This window comes from Lactuca virosa, chromosome 9 (assembly GCF_052849685.1).
Source record: "Lactuca virosa cultivar CGN04683 chromosome 9, Lactuca_virosa_CGN04683_v6, whole genome shotgun sequence".
Taxonomy (NCBI): domain Eukaryota; kingdom Viridiplantae; phylum Streptophyta; class Magnoliopsida; order Asterales; family Asteraceae; genus Lactuca; species Lactuca virosa.
Genome location: NC_136434.1, coordinates 4,261,571 through 4,280,058, shown reverse-complemented (window position 1 = coordinate 4,280,058; position 18,488 = coordinate 4,261,571). Strand labels below are relative to the sequence as shown.

The following is an 18,488-nucleotide window of genomic DNA, read 5'->3' as shown; positions in this document are numbered from 1 at the left end:
TCAGCCACACATTTATTTTGCCGCAAAACACTTAGGCGTACCGTCGGAAATGGATAACGGATAAACATGTGTTTTCCAACCAAACATGTTTCCTTAAACTATGCTAATCATTACCTTAATATACACACAAACATATTTTTTTCGTTATTTTATTTTTAGAAAGCCATTATTATCGAAAAATTATTTTAAATATATCAAAATTCATAATTTTTTATTCTCTATAAATAGACATCCATATTGATATACTTTTAAGATAAAATATTTTTTTTTTAGAGTTTCAGCTCTCGTTATTCATAAGTGAATAAAAAAATCTATCAGATTTTTATTACAGTATATTCGTTATTCACTTATGAATAAAACGTATGCGTAACTTTTTTTATAGTTTAAGTATCGTTCATATATGAATATGACACGCAATAAAGTTTTCTTACTTAAAATATATTTTTTACATCATCTTTCATCATATATTATATTTATATATGAAGAAAACGTGTATTAGTTGTCGTCATATTTTATATTCATATATGAATAAAACATTTATCAGATTTTTGTTACAGTTAATTTGTTATTCATATATGAATAAGTAGTATAGATGATACTTAAACTGTAAAAAAAATTAATTATATATTTTTATTCATAAGTGAATAACAAATGTACTGTAGCAAAAATCTGATGCATTTTTATTCACTTATGAATAACGATAGCTGAAAATATAAAAAAAATAAATTTTTTATTTTATCTTAAAAGTATATCAATATGGATGTCTATTTGTAGAGAATAAAAAATCATGAATTTTGGTATATTTAAAATCATTTTTCGATATAAATAGCTTCTTAAAAATTAAAAAAAAAATTATGTTTTTGTATATATTAAGGTAATGATTAGCATAGTTTAAGGAAACATGTTTTGTTGGAAACACATGTGTATTCCTTATCCATTTCCGCTGGTACAACAAAGGCTTTTGCGGCAAAAATAAATGAGTGGCTGAGAACGATTCCCCCATTCTCAACCTTTTTTATTTTCTCAATTGAACTTACCTCTCTCTCTCTCTCTCTCTCTCTCTATATATATATATATATATATATATATATATATATATATATATATATATATATATATTCCCCACAAAACACGATGACCATGATTTTAGTAGAAGAAAATAATTTTTTAAAATATCCAGAGGTGTGGTCCTTTTTTCTTTGTAAAGAGACAATCAACAAAAAGTAAATATATTTGGGTGAATCTTGAGAATTATACCTTTATAACCGAAAAGGAATATAAAATTGTATCATCGTTGATCTATCGTTGTTCCTAATGATATAAACATATATTTGATGACGATCATTTTTGAAGCTCTCCTAGGTTTGGTAGTTTACATCACATGACTGAGTCTCCTCACAGACAATAATGGTTAGTTGACAGGACTCATGAGTGGTACCGAGTTGTTATGCAACGCTCATAATTAATTTATGTATATAGATACGCCTTCAATTTCAATATTAACTAATTTGCAAGCCATAAATATTAAATATGATATGAATTTAGACGGCTGATATTGGTTAAGTTTTCATTAAGCCTGAGTCCAGTGTCCATAGATGAATAATCCAACTGCTAGACCTGTACCAACGTTGCTGCATGCTGTCATTTCAATCATAAAAGACACCAACCAACCAGCAGCTAGCTGAGGTCATGAACCAGTTCAAGTAAAAATCCCTCTCTTTGCTTAACTAATTAATTCCTCTCTTTCTTTATTCAACTTCCTGGAAGTGACAAATCGAAGAAAGTCAGCATTGCATTTTTGTAGTTGATAAAAATCTTGAAAAAGTGTTAACATTAAACATTCGCTCATATTCATAGACTTTTCATTCCACTAGCTACCAAGCAATTTATCTTGGTGTACAATAAATACTGTCAACGACTTTTTCATACATCCGATTGTCCAAAACTTATTTTCCCTTTTATATTGACAAATCCAAACTCCAAAACAATTATGCTAATGGCGGTCAAACCAAGGCAAATAAGTAAATAACCAGAGCAAGCATCATCTGGTTGCACATCGTGTGGTAGAATGCGTATCCATATATGTATATACGTTACAATCTGAGACCAACGCTTTATAAGAAACCGCTAGCGGTTGCTTTCATTGGCCCCTACATATTTCCAAGTTCTAACTACAAATAGGATCTCTCTCTCTTTGCTTTCTCCAATCAGTTAACTTGATCGATCGTCACAATCATCTTTCCTGACACTTGATTTTCTTCATGTAAGTTTTGCATCAAGACTTCAACTTTAACGTGTATGTATGCATCTTTTATTTCCATAAGTACATGTATGTATATGCAACTTGTGCATGCGCTTTTATGGGGGTATGTCTGTCATGTCTAGTGGTCACCAAGTTATCTTCTAATACTTTATAATTGTCTTGTAAAGAAAGGTCTCTTCTTGCCTTTTTAAACTTTCTGTGCTTTCTTAACTTTTTTCCATCTACTCTGTTTTCCCTTCTATCTTCCCGCCCCCCAACCAAAAGAAACATAAAGTCCCCCATTAAAAAAACGTTAAAAAGTTGAAATCTTTACGAAATTATCAGCAATCTGAAGTTGAACTGTTCGTAGCGTGTTTGAAGTTGAAGAAGTGCAGAGAGGTTAGAGATGGATAAGCAGTTTGCAGTGAAGGTGGAAGATGGAAGAAAAGGCGTTGATGGTGAGCCATCTGTTGGTCCGATTTACCGTAATCTTCTAGCGAAAGATGGGTTCCCCCCTCTTGATGCTGACTTAAAAACTACTTGGGATGTCTTTAGGTGATTCATGTTTCTTGTATTGTCTTATTGTTAATTTCTTTACATCAGTGGAATACATACCTAAAGTGATTTTTATTCATGATTCTGCAGGAATTCTGTTGAAAAATATCCCAACAACAAGATGTTAGGATGGCGTGAGCTTGTTGACGGCAGCGTATGTATTTTCGGCAGCTTATGTGCGACTGTGGGAGCCACAGCCACCCTATAAACACTATCCATATTTAATTATTATTTTATTATTATTATTATTTTCAGTGGGGGCCATATATATGGAAAACTTACAAGACTGTATACGAGGAGGTTCTGCATGCTGCTTCTGCGATTAGGGCTTCCGGAATCGGAGCTGTAAGGATTATGAATAGTTTCCAGTTCCAGAGTTATCATGTGGTCCATTGAACCTTTTTTGGTTTTACCTTTTTAACTTTTTATGTGATTTATGTATGATAGGGCTGTAAAGTGGGAATCTATGGATCAAATTGCCCTCAATGGATTGTGGCAATGGAGGTCAGTTTTCAGCCTTCTATTCTTTTGATAAAATTTAGTTTCTGAAACTTTTGTTGTTTGTTGATTTCTTCTTTTTTGCATATACTCAGGCTTGCAATGCCCAGAGTTATATTTCTGTACCTCTCTATGATACCCTTGGTAAGTCACTTTTTTTTTTTTTTTTTTTTTTTGTATTTTGCTGATCAGAATGCTAATGTTTAGTTGTTTACTGTCCTTTTGTTTAAGCAGGACCAGGAGCAGTGAACTTCATATTAGACCATGCTGAAGTTGATATTGTTTTTGTCCAGGATAAAAAAGTAAAAGAAGTAAGGAATCAAAAACTTTCCAGATGTTGTACCAAAGTTGGTAAAAGTTTCAGACTTTTTATGAAGTGTTTTTGATTTTGCAGCTGTTGAATCCAGAATGTACGCATACTCAGCGGTTGAAATGTAAGTATCAGTTTTAAAGAGTTGCAATTACAGTTACAGGTAATTAATAAATGTGTGATTAAACTGTTACTGTTGTTCTTGTGTGGTTGCAGTGATTGTTTGCTTCACTTCAATGAAGGAGGAGGAAAAGGAAAAGGCAGATTCCATGGGGATAAAATCATATTCATGGAGCGAATTCCTTCATATGGTTAGAATTGTTTGTTGAATAACGTATTATTGTGTCTGATATTCAAATTATTTTTAATGCTTTGTTTTGTTGTGAGTAGGGGAGTAAAAATCCATCAGATCTGCAGACACCTAAAGCATCTGATATATGTACAATCATGTACACCAGTGGCACAAGTGGAGATCCAAAAGGTGTTATATTGACTCATGAAAATACTACAACAAACATAAGAGGAGTCGATCTTTTTATGGAACAATTTGAGGACAAGGTTTGTGTTCTTGTTCTTGAACACTAATATCATGGTACCTTTGTTTTCTTAATTACTATCCTGATTTTTTGATATTTTATGGTGGGACCACTTTAGATGACAGTGGATGATGTTTATTTATCTTTCCTGCCTCTTGCTCACATCCTAGACCGTATAATTGAAGAATATTTTTTCCGTAATGGTGCTTCGGTTGGGTTCTATCATGGGGTAAATGAATCTCTTCAACTTGGAATCTTTATTTGGATGCTTGAATAAACGGATTGATTAGCATAGTTGTTGACCTAAATCCATTTAATTGTTACTTTTCAAAGAATATCAACGAACTGAGGGAAGATATGATGGAGCTGAAGCCAACATTTTTGGCTGGAGTACCTCGAGTTTTGGAAAGAATTCATGAAGGTGCAAAAATTTGGATCTCATTGTTATAAAACGACAATCTTTTTCACCTTGTTTTTTTTTTTTTTTTTTTCTTTCAGGTGTGCTTAAAGGATTAGAAGAAGTTAATCCAAGGAGGAGGAAAATATTCAACATTCTATACAACTAGTACTGAATCTACTACTACTTGTTCACTAGCTCTGATGTTTTTGTTTTTTGTTTTTTGTTTGGAGAAGGATATGATTGATTTATAATGTTGTTTTGCAGCAAACTTAGATGGATGAAAGCAGGTTACAAGCAGAAATACGCATCACCACTTGCAGATCTTCTTGCTTTCAGGAAGGTTAAGAACAGACTGGGTGGTAGGATCCGTCTTATTGTATCTGGAGGGGCTCCATTAAGCAGAGAGGTAGAAGAGTTCTTGAGGGTTACCTCATGTGCTTTTGTGTTGCAAGGATATGGTAATGCAATAGATGATAAATTTATATATAAAAAAATCAGTGGTTGATTATATAAGTTATGCATTGTTGATATTAATTTTTTGTTGCAGGGATGACAGAGACGTGTGGTTTGGCTACTTTAGGGTTTCCAGATGAAATGTCGATGCTTGGGGCTGTTGGTTCGCCTTTTGTATATACAGATATGCGTCTTGAAGAGGTTCCAGAAATGGATTATGATCCATTGGCTGATCCACCACGTGGTGAAATATGTCTCAGGGGGAAAACTTCATTTGCTGGATATTACAAGAATCCAGAGCTCACCAATGAGGTCATGCAAGATGGATGGTTTCATACAGGTGACATAGGAGAGATGCAACCAAACGGGGTGTTGGTGATTATTGACAGGAAGAAACATCTGATAAAGCTGTCTCAAGGGGAGTATATTGCACTTGAATATCTAGAGAAAGTTTATGGCATCACGCCCATTGTTGAAGATGTAAACATTAATTATTCATCTTCACAAACGAGTTTTATAAATTTATTTATTCTCAGACTGAAACTGATATGTGTATTAATTAATGATTAGATTTGGGTGTACGGGGATAGCTTCAAGTCATCTTTGATAGCAGTAGTGGTACCAAATAAAGAGCAGGCTGAAAAGTGGGCGCTTCAAAACGGGTTTAAAGTTTCGTGGTCTGAGCTGTGTAAACTCAGGCAGTTACAAGATTATATCATCTCTGAGCTTAAATCTACTGCACAGAGAAACAAGGTATTTTGCTTTTGCTTTGCTATATTTTTAAAATTTTTGTTTGAAGATGATATCTAATGGTGATTGGTGATTGGTGGTTGTAGCTAAGAGGTTTTGAACATATTAAGGGTATAATTACGGAGGAGAGAACATTTGAAGAGGAAAAAGATTTGCTGACTGCAACTCTGAAGAAGCGAAGGGATAAACTTATGAACCGTTACAAGGTAGTTTTGACTTTTGATTGACTCTTTCTTTAACTACATATGACATGATGATGAATAATTGTATGATATGATATGATGATGCATTCAGGTGGGAATTGATGATCTCTACAAGAGCTTCACAGTCAACAAACGCTGAGATATATATATATATATATATATATATATATATATATATATATATATATATATATATATATATATTATGTTTATAGCAACTGCATGCAGCAGTGTGGCTGTGGGTGGGTTGGTTGTTGCATGGTCATTGGTCTGGTCGGATGATGATTTTTTTTTAACTTGTTTGTGTCTTTCATTTCACTGGTTTGTAATCTATAAAAGAGATTTTATTTGCATATTTATTGAAATTAATAATTTTTTAGAGTCTTTTTGGCCTGAATTTGAGGCAGAAACTGAAAATTCAAAACTAGAAACATTTGTTTTAAGAGAGAAAGAGAGCTTTGATGTTGCAACTTGAATTTTCTAGCCCAGCGGTGGTGCCCTCCCTCTTTGAGGTTGAGGGTTCAAGTTCCGGTGTTAGATCAGGAGTAGATTTATATATTTGTATTTGCCGGTTCAAAAAAAAAAGGTACGGGTAAATTGACCGAAAAAACAAACGGGAACCACATAAGGGTATTCGGTTCCTTGAATTTCCATTTTCTGGGTTGGGTAGGTAACCTGTCTCATTCCAATACTAAAGAACGCAACTAGAATCAGAACCAAATCAGTTCTTTGAATTTCTATTTTTCGGTTCAGTTAATCTCATCCCTAGTGATAAGCATTCACATGGGCATAACACACCTTGCATGGTAAACATACCCAAAGCCTAAATGTTGATGAAAAATCATGGCATATTTCAGAAACAGAAAGAAAGCATTACTTGCAGCTCTTTTTTTCCAGATGTTAAAAAAGGTTAAATAGAACGAAACAGACAACATTGAACTGATTTAAGATTATTCAATTCAGACAAAACCAGCCAACCAACCAACTGTTGCTAAACTAAAGATACATGATAAAATATTGCTGGCTCAGCCTCCAATAACCTTGGGAAAGACAAACACCCCCATTCCTCAGCTCAGGACCTTAAAATAATATTGAAAACCAAACCCAAATCATGAGTGGAGTGGAGTGTTGTTCTCTATCTTCTGTTTCTGCTCTCCTCCTTGTCTTTTTCCCTTTTCTTGTACAGCTTCTCTAGAACCCGCTTGGCTTCACATTGTGGGAAGTTGTCAAGATCATAGTAATGTGGAGCAATATCAACAATCCTAAAAATAAAAAAAAATAAAAAAAAAAAGAATGTCAGAAAAACTGCCATTAAAATAAGAATACAATAACACCAAAAATAATATACTAACCATTCACCCCGAACATCTGTAACAGTGCGTATAAAATTCCTGCTTGTCAACACATATTCATTGTAAATAACCCATTCTGGCTTGTGGTCCAGACAGTTTGATGGGTGCAAATGAACCACCTGCAATGCAAAGCAAAAGAGATAAGATTATGGAAAGTAAGTAGGTTTGTGTGTTGAAACAAGTTAAGGAGGTATACTACTACTACTACTGACTTGATTATCTTTGACAGTCAAATAATGTCCAGTACGTTCCAAATGTGCAACCTGCATGAAATAGCCTGCCAGCATGGCTTTCCTGATGTTGATGTAATAATCCCGGCTGTTGAAATCTGTGCTGCATAACTTGAGGTTGAACCTTGCCATGATCCGAGCCAGCTGTTGCCTCACATTATCAGCAGACTTGAGCGCCCTTTGATTCACAAAGTTCTCATAACACCATGATTGATCATCATCTGTACATGAAAACTTTATTATTATTGTTTCCTTCCTAAAAAGGGATGATGAGAGAGGGGCTTACTGTTTTGCTTGTAGGCATGATACACATTCAAGAGCGTGAGATGATCCCCATCGATGTGTCCAAATCTTGCTTTTGCCTCGTCAGCAGCCTTCTGAGCTTCTCTAGGCCGTACAAAGCAATTGGGTACTAAAGAAAAAATTGGGTTATCACAGAGGAGGCCCACGTTTGGTCAGCAGAGTCCATTTGCTAAGAGCTTCATCACAGAGAATACTGAGAAATTGCAACTATCTGTATCTGCATCAGCACTTGCACTTGCTTACAAATTGTATGGTATGCATGCCATTGCCAACCAACAGCATGGAACCCAAACAACTACACTTGCTGATGTCACCCTACCTAAACACTCCTCTTTTTTTTTCTTTTTATAGTTTTAGAAAAAATATATATATATATTACAACTTACATACCTGATAGCATAGCCGAGATGGAAAGAATTTCATTAGAACAGTTGAATTCAGGGCTCACCACAAGCATCTTCCCCATCTGAGGATCTAATGGGAACTCGCTCATGATTTCACCCAACTTTGTCAGGTTTCCTTCATCATCCAAAGCGCCCAAGTAATTCAAAACCTCTAAAGCACGCATCAAAGTCTCAGGGGCAGGAGGGTCCATAAAATCAAAATGAACCAGATCATCTATACCAAGTTTCTTCAAAGTAAGAACCGTATTTGCCAGATTGGATCGAAGGATCTCAGGGTAGGTCTGAGGTTGAAGATCATTATTGAAACTTTTCTCTGTGTAGAGCCTAAAACATTTACCAGGCTGTGTTCTTCCAGCACGCCCTGATCTCTGGTGAGCACTTGCTTTTGATATTGGAGAAACCAATAAAGACTCGACACGTACACGCGGATTATAAACCTTCTGCTTTGCAAAACCAGGGTCTATCACATAAACTATGCCATCTATGGTTAAAGAGGTTTCTGCAATGTTTGTTGAAATCACAATCTTCCTTCCAGCAGGACCACCTTCTGTCAATGGAGGTGGAGCAGGTTCAAATATCTTCTGCTGCATGGCTGGAGGGAGAGTTGAATACAAAGGAACAACTTTCACGGGACCCACCTGGTCTCCCATGTTTCCAACTTCTTTTGTAATTTTCCGACATGCATCTTCTATCTCCTCCTCTCCGGTTAGAAAAACAAGAATGTCGCCAGGTGGCTCACACATGTGTATTTGCACCACTGTTCGGATTGCTGCTTCAAGGTAGTCCCTTTCGGGTTCTTGAGTGTAGAATATTTCAACAGGGTGAAGTCTACCTGGAACTTTCATTAATGGTGCACCGAAGAAATAACCCTGAAACTTTTCAGCTTCAAGAGTAGCACTCATTACAACCAGCTTAAGATCGGGTCTGTTCTTAAGGACTTCCTTTAGAAGCCCAAACAAAACATCAGTAGCTAATGTTCTCTCATGAGCCTCATCAAGAATTATCACTTTATACCTCTCCAGAAGTGGATCTGTCATGGCTTCTCTCAAAAGCATACCATCTGTCAAGTACCTATACAACCAGAGGATGAGCATCATTCAGTCGAATAATCAAAGTAAGCAGATATCATTTGCAACTATCAGTGTTTACAAAAGCTTACTTCAAGACAGTTTTGGCACTGCTGCAATCTTCAAAACGAATGCTGTAACCCACTTCCTCTCCAATTGTTACATCCATTTCCTCTGCAACTCTACGGGAAACTGACATTGCAGCCACCCTACGAGGTTGGGTACAACCAACCATGTATTTCTTGCGTCTATCAGCACTCTCTACCTCCACAGCTTCCAAGACAAACTGAGGAATCTGTTGTTGACGATATAACATTCAATATTATAGTTCAATCTCACATGATCAACATGTTATATGGTTCTATCGTAACAATGTCAGATAATCACTTTCAAAACCTACATCTAAAAATCCCCTTAAGCCGAAGGACCAGAGAATTAAAACAATATATCTATGAAACCATAACAGTGTCATGAAAATACAATTTCTCATCACAAATAAATGGTTACACGGCTGATCTCGAAGATAAAACAAGAAATAAATGAAGATAGAATAAATATCCATGGCAAAATCATCAAAAAATAGCAAAATGGAAGTGTACCGTCAACATAAGGCAATGAACTAACCTGAGTTGTTTTACCACTACCGGTTTCTCCGACTAAAATAAGCGTCTGATTCTCTTTGAGTACTTTCAAAAACTCTTCTTTCTGATGCCAAACTGGTAGAGTCTTCCTCTTCTCCAAGATATCAAAATAACGCTGTGAGTAAGGGCGTCCATTCCAGCTGTTCACGAGAGACATACCACCCGTGCTATTGTTGATACCATGAACGGCGCCTCCGCCGTTTGCTTTGTTAACCTTAGCGGTCGCTGTGGCTTCATCTACGACGTCGAACAAGCTCACCTTCCTTTTCCTTTCTGTACCCATCTAACCCTAATCCTAGTTATCGAAGAAATCCCAAATCTTTCTCAATAACCACCGGTTGGTTTGCAGCAAATCCCCTAAATATGTGTAGAGAGTCTCTGATATAAGGAAGTCAGAAACCCTAATACGAGTTCCAAGTGGAAAGAGAAACGATAGACGTCGGCTTGAACTTTATATACAATACACCGTAACAACCAAAACATTATTTAATAAAAAAAATGGCAATTTTTTTTTTAAGGTTATTGCCTTTATAGCCAATGTAAAAGTAAAATCATTTTATTCCCCGTTTATCACTCACACTCGTCCGATTACTTTTTTTAACTGAACCTTTAAAACTCTCTATTTACACTTATAGTAGAGGTGGTTCTCCCTCCCAGCCAATGGCTCCCCCACCTCACACGTTCTTCCTCTGCATCCATATTTATTTACACGTAATCATCAGAGGTTTTCAGGCAACAGTCCGGCCTCCTACATCCCTCCTCCTCCCTCCTCTTTCTATGTCTAATGTTCCCCTGACCCCTGCTGCTTCAATTGCTCTCCACCATGTTAAGCTCAACAATGGAATTAGGGCTTCTATAAGACTTTCACAGGGCAACCCTGATGAAATAGTAGAAATTCATAAAATTATTCATAAGTCTTTACATCAGGATAACACCTATATATACCAGGTGAGAGAGAGACCAACCAAAGGACTCATAACAGAAAAGAAACTGAAGCCCAAGAGTTTAGCTTATGATGCAAAAATAAAAACGGAAACAAAATAAAGCAAATGACTCAAAAAGACCCGTAACAATACCCTCCGCTTCCAAACAATCCTTGGCCTCAAGGATTATAGTTGGCCCATACATCAAATTCTGGGAATCGTCTTTGTAGATCATTGTAATCTTCCCAAGTGCTATCTTCAATCTCTGTGTTAGTCCATTGAACTAGAACTTCCGAGCTAATCTTATTCTTTTTCTTCACCATTCTTTTATCCAAAATCTTCAAGGGCAGAAGCATAAATTCTCTGTTGTCAGACACAGGGGGTAAGCCACTTACAAGGTTGTGATCTCCCAGTTTCTTCTTCAATAGGGACACATGAAATACATTATGGATCTTTGAGGAAGAAGGTAATTCCAATCTATAGGCGACTTTTCCCACCCTTTCTATCACCCTAAATGGTCCATAATATTTTGCTGCCAATTTATGGAACACCCTTTTGTTTACAGATTGTTGTCGATAGGGCTGTAATTTCAAATAAACCCAATCCCCCAATGCAAGGACCCTCTCACTTCGATGTTTATCTGCATGGAATTTCATTCGTTGTTGAGCTTTCGTCAAATTTTCGTTGAGTAGCCGGATGGTGGTCTCTCTAGCTTTCAGTGTAGCGTCTACAGACTGATTAGCTGAGTCCTTAGGGTGGTAATGAATGTAGTTGGGGGGGTGACTGACCAAAAAGAGCTTCATACAGCGACATACCCAGGCTGGAGTGATGAGACATGTTATAGCAAAACTGAGCTAAAAGGAGCCACTTGGCCCACAATGTGGGAGTATCTAAGGTAAAACACCTCAAATATGTCTCTAAGCATCTATTCACAACCTCCGTTTGACTGTCAGACTCTGGATGGTATGCAGTAGAGTAGGCTAAGGTCGTCTGATGTGCTTTAAATAATTCCTTCCAAAAGTTACTTAAGAAGATTGGATCTCTATCAGATATAACCTTCGCCGGCATACCATATAATTTTGACACTTGTTCCATAAATACTTGAGCTACCATCGCGGCGGTATATGGGTGCTTCAAGGCCATAAAATGACTGAATTTGCTTAGTTTATCCACAACCACAAGTATTGTAGTGTTGCCCAAAGACTTGGGCAAACCTTCAATGAAGTATAGAGAAATGGCCTCCCAAAATCTATTGGGCATCTCAATCGGTTGAAGCAGCCCTGGATATGCCGACGTGTCATATTTGCATTGCTGGCAAACGTGACATTCCCTTACAAAAGATCTTACATCAGCTTGCATTCCCTTCAATTAGACTGCATTTGAAAGCCTTTGTGTTGTTGCGTGGACTCCAAAATGACCCCCAGACGCGCTTGAATGAAAGAATGTAATGAGGTCCTGTTTAAGTATCTTATCATCCCCCACAACCAACCTTCCTTGCTTCATGAGTGACCCATTAACCATGGAGTACTTGCTCCCTATAGTCGAACCATCTTTGAGTGCATCAATTATTCCTTGTAGTTTTCCATCTGTATAGACACTTTCTCGAATTTTATCTTGCCATCCCGAGAAAATGCTTGATATGGCTATACAAGTGGTTGGCGGCAAAGGAGTCGATCTTCTTGAAAGAGCATCTGCTACCAGGTTTTCTTTTCCCTTTTGGTATTGCACAGAGTACTGTAGGCCCATGAGTTTGCTTAACCATTTCTGCAAGGTAGGATTGCACTTCTTTTGCTCAAGTATATGCTTCAACGCTTGGTGATCCGTCTTAATAACAAAGGGCATGTCTAACAAATATCCCTTCCACCTTTGGATGGCAGCTATTATAGCTAGTAATTCCCTTTCATATGTGGCCAACATTAAATGTTTAGGGCCCAAGGCCTTGCTGAAAAAGGCAATAGGGTGATTAGTTTGAATTAACACCGCTCCTATACCCACACCCGAAGCATCTGTCTCGATGATAAATGGTTTGTCAAAGTTAGGTAAGGCCAACACCGGAGGAGCTTGCTTTAATTCATGAAAAGCTTCATCAGCATCTTGACCCCAAATAAAACACCCCTTTTTGAGCAAATTCGTTAGAGGTTTTGCTATCTTTCCGTAATTCCTTACGAACCGCCTATAGTATCCAGTAAGACCCAAAAATCCTCTCAACTCTTTAATATTTTTTGGTTTTGGCCAAGTCACCATATCTTCAATCTTTTTTGGGTCCGCTTTAACTCCATCAGCACTAATCACGTGGCCTAAATAGTCCACTTGTCGGCTGCCAAAAGAGCATTTCGAAAATTTGGCGAATAAGGATTGTTGTCTCAGAATGTCAAGCACCATACCCAAATGTTGTAAGTGTTCCTCCCAACTTTGACTGTAAACGAGGATGTCGTCAAAAAAAACTAAGACAAACTTCCTTAAATATGGTTTGAAGATTGAATTCATTAAATGTTGAAATGTTGTCGGGGCATTTGAGAGGCCAAAAGGCATAACGACAAACTCATATAACCCCTCATGAGTCCTAAAAGCAGTTTTTTTAATATCTGTTTCCCTCATCCTTATTTGATGGTAGCCGCTCCGCAAGTCTAGCTTCGAAAAATAGCAAGCTCCATGCAATTCATCAATAAGCTCTTCAACAATAGGTATAGGGAATTGATTCTTTACTGTGAGATGGTTGAGCTTTCTATAATCAACACAGAACCTCCAATTGCCATCCTTCTTTCTTACCAGAACCACCGGTGAAGCAAACTCGCTATGACTTGGTCTGATCACACCAGAATTTAACATCTCTTGTACCAACTCTTCAATTATAGTTTTTTGTAGGGCCCCATATCTATATGCTTTTAAATTAACTGGATTGCTTCCCTCCTTTAATGTGATACCATGATCTAGTTGCCTGGTGGGTGGCAAGGACTTCGGGTTTGCAAACACATCTTCAAAAGCAGTCAACAACAATTCCATCTCACGTCTCATAGGTTCAGTTTCGTCAGCAGCTTCTAACTTGATGGACCATAACTGAGATGGTCCCTCAATGGACTCGAAAAGGTATGCTTGATCTTGATCTCACTCCCCCTGAAGCGTCTTACCGGTAGAATTCCCCAAACAGCCTTTATGTGCCCCTTCCAACCGAATAGTTCGGTCCTCACTTTGAAATTCCATAAATAACTCCTTGAAGTTACATGTTATATCCCCAAGCGTTGCTAGCCATTGAACTCCTAATACAACCCCGAATCCTCCAATCGTCATGGCTAGGAAATCCCCCTTGAATGACACTCCATGGGTACACCATGATACTTCTTTACATACATAATGAATAGACAATTTAAACCCATCGGCTACCGACACATTACGGGGTTTAGTGGGTGTAAGCTTGAGGCCGAGCCTTTTAGCCCACACCAAGTCTATGAAATTGTTGGTACTACCACTATCAATAAGCATCAATAGAGATTGTTTCTTCACTATACCCCACACTTGAGAGTCTGGGGACCCAAAGAACCCAGTAAAGCGTGAATGGAAATTGTAGTTTCCCCTGTCACACCTTCGTTTATTTCGGTATCAGCCAAATCATGGAGCCCTTCTTCGTCAATAAAATTATCTTGCTCTTCCGGACAAATAAGCATAAAGAGCCTACTGTTGCACTTATGCCCTGGTGTGTATCTTTCGTTGCAGTAAAAACATTGATTATTCTTCCTCTGTTCTTCAAGTTCCTTTTTAGATAGTTGTCTCATCGGTGATCCCTTATAATGGGTGTTAGAATGGAAGTTGTGCGTATTTTTAGGAACATACCTCAGTATGGTTGAGTTCTGGTTATTATTTCTTCGCGGATTATAGGGTGAGGGTCGTGAATTGTTGTGCAGCGGGACAGGGGGGACAGATGGAAGGAACTTAGGTGCAGGAAGTAAAGTGGGTGCTGGAGATGAAGAAACATTTTCGTTTCTGGCTCCGAGGTTAGAAGTTTGTTGAGGGAGATTGGTATACTCGGGAGGTTTTGGAGGGTCTAATCCCCATAATGAATACAAGGCGCCTTCCTGTAGTCTGGCTAATTTCATTGCCTGACTTAAGGATTTGGGATCCAATAACTGGACTGTATGCATGATCTCATTTGAGAGTCCTGCGATGTACAAATCTAGTAGCATATGTGTTGGAACACTAACTTGATTACGAAGGGAATTAAATTGGAAATTGTAATCGCTTACGGTCGAAGATTGTTTGAGATTCCGGAGTTCAATCAAAGGTTTAGATACCACTCCCTCAACAAATTGTTCCCTAAGCTCCTGTAAATATGTCTTCCAGGGCACTTGATTGCCTTCCGACTCCTTCATAAATCCCTGGTGCCATTGGAGTGCCCGACCCTTCAAATGAATTGCTACCAAACGAATTTTCATGTCCTCTGGAGTATTGTCTAATTCAAAAAACTGGTTGCACTTATAGTGCCAATCTTTGAAGCCATCCCCATCAAACGATGGGAATTCTAATTTAGTCATCCTATTCACCAATTGGTACCCCTTCGTGCCATGACTTGCAGATGTTCCCTCTGTCCCTTCGTCACCAGAGTATGCCCCAGACCCTTCTCCATCCAAGAAGTCAGATGGGTTTGCAATTGCTCCTTTCACCCCCTTTTTCCCTTACGCTATGACCAGAGCGTTAACCATGGTTGTCAATTCAGCCAGACTTGCCTGAATCGCCTGCAATGTTGCTTCTTGACTCTCAATCTTACGACTGACCTCTTCATACTTCTCCATTATTTGTGCGTTCGTGACCCTCACCATACACCACAAGCATAGGATGGCAGCTCTGATACCAATGTTAAGCTCAACAATGGAATTAGGGCTTCTATAAGACTTTCACAGGGCAACCCTGATGAAATAGTAGAAATTCATAAAATTATTCATAAGTCTTACATCAGGATAACACCTATATATACCAGGTGAGAGAGAGACCAACCAAAGGACTCATAACAGAAAAGAAACTGAAGCCCAAGAGTTTAGCTTATGATGCAAAAATAAAAACGGAAACAAAATAAAGCAAAGGACTCAAAAAGACCCGTAACACACCACCATTATTTATACTGACAAGTTACAAAGAGAGAGCGAGAGAGAACAATGATCATCGCACTTATGTTTTTTTTATGATCCCAGTCCAATCTCCCTTCACACCTCCCAAGTTCTTCACGCCTCCTCCTGCGATCATCTCTCAGCTTTTCCATATATACCGAGGTCTTATGTGAATTCATGCTACAAATGGTCGAAACGGAGCTTAAGGTTTGAACGACTTTTTGTTGATTATCTACATTGACGATGTGACAACCCGAAACTTTTATCCTGTGCAATTGATCTGTATATCAATATTAAACTCGAATTTATCATCTTTTAACGAAATTGTGGGTCCATATGAGTGCTCTAGGCTTAGTATAACCTAAATATGAGTCTTAAGAAGGATTAGAAAGTGTGTAGCATCACAATATCGGGCCAAACACACCAAAGAAGGTGTGTGCGGCCGCACACCCAGCCGCACACACCCTCCAGCCTCACACCCGACCCTATATATTGAAGGAGACCCCCCTTCATTCACTCTTTTCTTCTTTTGGCTGCACCTACTCTCTCTCTACTTTCTCTCTCTAGAAACATCATCCAAGAACACTCTAAAGGCCTCAAAAACGCGAACCACTTCATCTTTCAGCTTGTTATCTTGGTAAGACACCTGAATCTAAGCCTAAAACTCATTGTGTTCTTCGTGTTCTTCATCCTTTGAAGGTGTACGGCCGCACACCTTCATAAGGTGGCCGCACACACCTTAAAGCTCTCCAAAGTGAAGAGTTTGGCCTTCATTCACTAGTTGGACATGGTATTAGCACAAGAACACCTCAAAAACACCTTAAAATCGACATTTCGGACACGAATGAGGAGTGTACGGCCGCACACTCCTGTGTACGGCCGCACACACACTCTGTACGGCCGCACACTCCTGTGTGAAACCGCACACGCAGCCTGGCCGCACACCCTGGCCGCACACGCGCTCTTTTGGCCGTACACCTCCCTTATTTGATCATATAGGGTCCCGACAAGCATTTCCAAGTCTTTAGGGTGGTTTCCCGTCACGTTTAGTCATGAAACACCCAAATTCTAACACACATATGTGTTATCACATGGTAATAGGATCCACTTGCGTACGAAACATCGGTTGACACTCAACACTCGTAACCAGTTGTGCTTTCGGATCCTACGATAAACTGTGAGTTCATACCCCTATACTTTTCCGAGTTTTCATGTTTTCAGGGGGGGAATACAAGCAAAAGTACAAGGAAACTTGTGCTGAAATATATTATTTTGTTTAAAATAATTTCATGTTCAGTATGCTTTCAAACACAGAAAACCGTTTTACCACTCGATTTAGAAATCAACTCGTAGAAACAGTTTTCAAATCTAAAGCAAGGAACTTGTGAACCTTATCATAATATGTATTATTTCATAAAGGATTCACGCAAATTATAAACAGGATTTTCAACATTTTTACTTGTAAGTTCGTTAGGCTAAGTTTGAGACATGTCCTCGGTAACACTCCCCCGGATTTGTAAGTGGAGGACTACGACTTATAACCAGAATCTCTTGGAGGGAGAGCGTGACTTTTGTGTATAGATCTATATGGGACTGACTATCCCACACCCTCGCTGCTAGCTACAGCGGAACTATTTGGTTCAGGGGTGACAAAGTCATAAAAGATACTGGCCCATTTACGCGCCTTATCCAGTCCCAGTACGGTTATGGCACTCACAACTTAGGTAACGAGAATTTACTTTTCTAATGTACTCCTCTGGGTGTAACCAGAGCTTCGAAAATACGGCTAATGTACTCCTCTGGGTGTAACCAGAGCTTCGAAAATACGGCCAATGTACTCCTCTGGGTGTAACCAGAGCTTCGAAAATACGGCCAATGTACTCCTCTGGGTGTAACCAGAGCTTCGAAAATACGGCTAATGTACTCCTCTGGGTGTAACCAGAGCTTCGAAAATACGGCTAATGTACTCCTCTGGGTGTAACCAGAGCTTCGAAAATACGGCCAATGTACTCCTCTGGGTGTAACCAGAGCTTCGAAAATACGGCTAATGTACTCCTCTGGGTGTAACCAGAGCTTCAAAAATACGACCAATGTACTCCTCTGGGTGTAACCAGAGCTTCGAAAATACGGCTAATGTACTCCTCTGGGTGTAACCAGAGCTTCGAAAATAAAACTGTTGTCCGAGTATGGTAGATACTCGCGTATGGATAATCAACTATCAACCTTTAGGAAAATATAGGATTTTCTTGAGATAACTCAACCTTTCATAAAGAGATGGTTTATCATATAACTAATGGGAAATCAAACCTCTTTCATAAGAAAATATGGGATTTTCTTGGGAAATAACTTTTCAAAGAATCAAGGAAACATTTCTTTCACCAGAATTAACTGCTTATGAACTCACCAGCTTTATGCTGATATTTTAAAACTGCTTGTATTCTCAGGGCATCAATAGGCAGGTACTTTTGCCAACTTTTGGAGAAGATGGAACATCCTGAAGTCACATCTTTTACTTTTGCTATATA

General features: G+C 38.3%; 3 protein-coding genes across 6 annotated transcripts; 1 reads left to right on the top strand and 2 right to left on the bottom strand.

Moving 5' to 3' along the window:
- Nucleotides 1–2,042: 2,042 nt before the first annotated feature.
- Nucleotides 2,043–6,331, top strand: LOC145136987 (long chain acyl-CoA synthetase 1-like). Its single transcript, XM_079071125.1, has 19 exons — nt 2,043–2,263; nt 2,588–2,797; nt 2,888–2,951; nt 3,053–3,142; nt 3,245–3,301; nt 3,391–3,439; nt 3,530–3,606; nt 3,690–3,729; nt 3,822–3,916; nt 3,996–4,163; nt 4,260–4,370; nt 4,475–4,562; nt 4,640–4,706; nt 4,806–4,999; nt 5,089–5,474; nt 5,565–5,747; nt 5,831–5,950; nt 6,039–6,097; nt 6,152–6,331. Exons 2-18 carry the CDS (start codon nt 2,649–2,651, stop codon nt 6,084–6,086), a joined length of 1,986 nt encoding a protein of 661 aa, XP_078927251.1. The 5' UTR covers nt 2,043–2,263; nt 2,588–2,648; the 3' UTR covers nt 6,087–6,097; nt 6,152–6,331.
- A 467-nt stretch (nt 6,332–6,798) lies between these two features.
- LOC145136986 (putative pre-mRNA-splicing factor ATP-dependent RNA helicase DEAH2) lies at nt 6,799–10,386 on the bottom strand. 4 transcript variants are annotated; one of them, XM_079071121.1, is made up of 7 exons: nt 9,928–10,381; nt 9,396–9,598; nt 8,223–9,307; nt 7,816–7,941; nt 7,512–7,750; nt 7,300–7,418; nt 6,799–7,209 (listed from the first exon to the last, which is right to left on the bottom strand). In XM_079071121.1, the coding sequence occupies exons 1-7, from the start codon at nt 10,225–10,227 to the stop codon at nt 7,083–7,085; spliced, it is 2,199 nt and encodes a 732-aa protein (XP_078927247.1). In that variant the 5' UTR covers nt 10,228–10,381; the 3' UTR covers nt 6,799–7,082. The 4 variants fall into 4 exon arrangements, with proteins under 4 accessions (XP_078927247.1, XP_078927248.1, XP_078927249.1 ...); XM_079071122.1 differs by lacking the exons at nt 6,799–7,209; nt 7,300–7,418; nt 7,512–7,750 and having other exon boundaries at nt 7,816–8,049; nt 9,928–10,386; XM_079071123.1 differs by lacking the exons at nt 6,799–7,209; nt 7,300–7,418; nt 7,512–7,750 and having other exon boundaries at nt 7,816–8,043; nt 9,928–10,386.
- A 660-nt stretch (nt 10,387–11,046) lies between these two features.
- Nucleotides 11,047–11,670, bottom strand: LOC145138895 (uncharacterized). Its single transcript, XM_079072904.1, has one exon. It carries the CDS (start codon nt 11,668–11,670, stop codon nt 11,047–11,049), a length of 624 nt encoding a protein of 207 aa, XP_078929030.1.
- Between the last annotated feature and the right edge of the window lie 6,818 nt (nt 11,671–18,488).

Bases quoted from the DNA above. Each gene is read 5' to 3' on its own strand.
- LOC145136987 (XM_079071125.1), top strand. From the start codon at position 2,649: ATGGATAAGCAGTTTGCAGTGAAGGTGGAAGATGGAAGAAAAGGCGTT. The intron at 3,730-3,821 runs GTAAGTATCAGT...GTGTGGTTGCAG, and splicing joins GCATACTCAGCGGTTGAAAT to TGATTGTTTGCTTCACTTCA. The intron at 5,951-6,038 runs GTAGTTTTGACT...TGATGCATTCAG, and splicing joins AACTTATGAACCGTTACAAG to GTGGGAATTGATGATCTCTA.
- LOC145136986 (XM_079071121.1), bottom strand. From the start codon at position 10,227: ATGGGTACAGAAAGGAAAAGGAAGGTGAGCTTGTTCGACGTCGTAGAT. The intron at 9,308-9,395 runs GTAAGCTTTTGT...CTGGTTGTATAG, and splicing joins AGTGCCAAAACTGTCTTGAA to GTACTTGACAGATGGTATGC. The intron at 7,419-7,511 runs GTCAGTAGTAGT...TTTGCATTGCAG, and splicing joins TGACTGTCAAAGATAATCAA to GTGGTTCATTTGCACCCATC.
- LOC145138895 (XM_079072904.1), bottom strand. From the start codon at position 11,670: ATGAAGCTCTTTTTGGTCAGTCACCCCCCCAACTACATTCATTACCAC.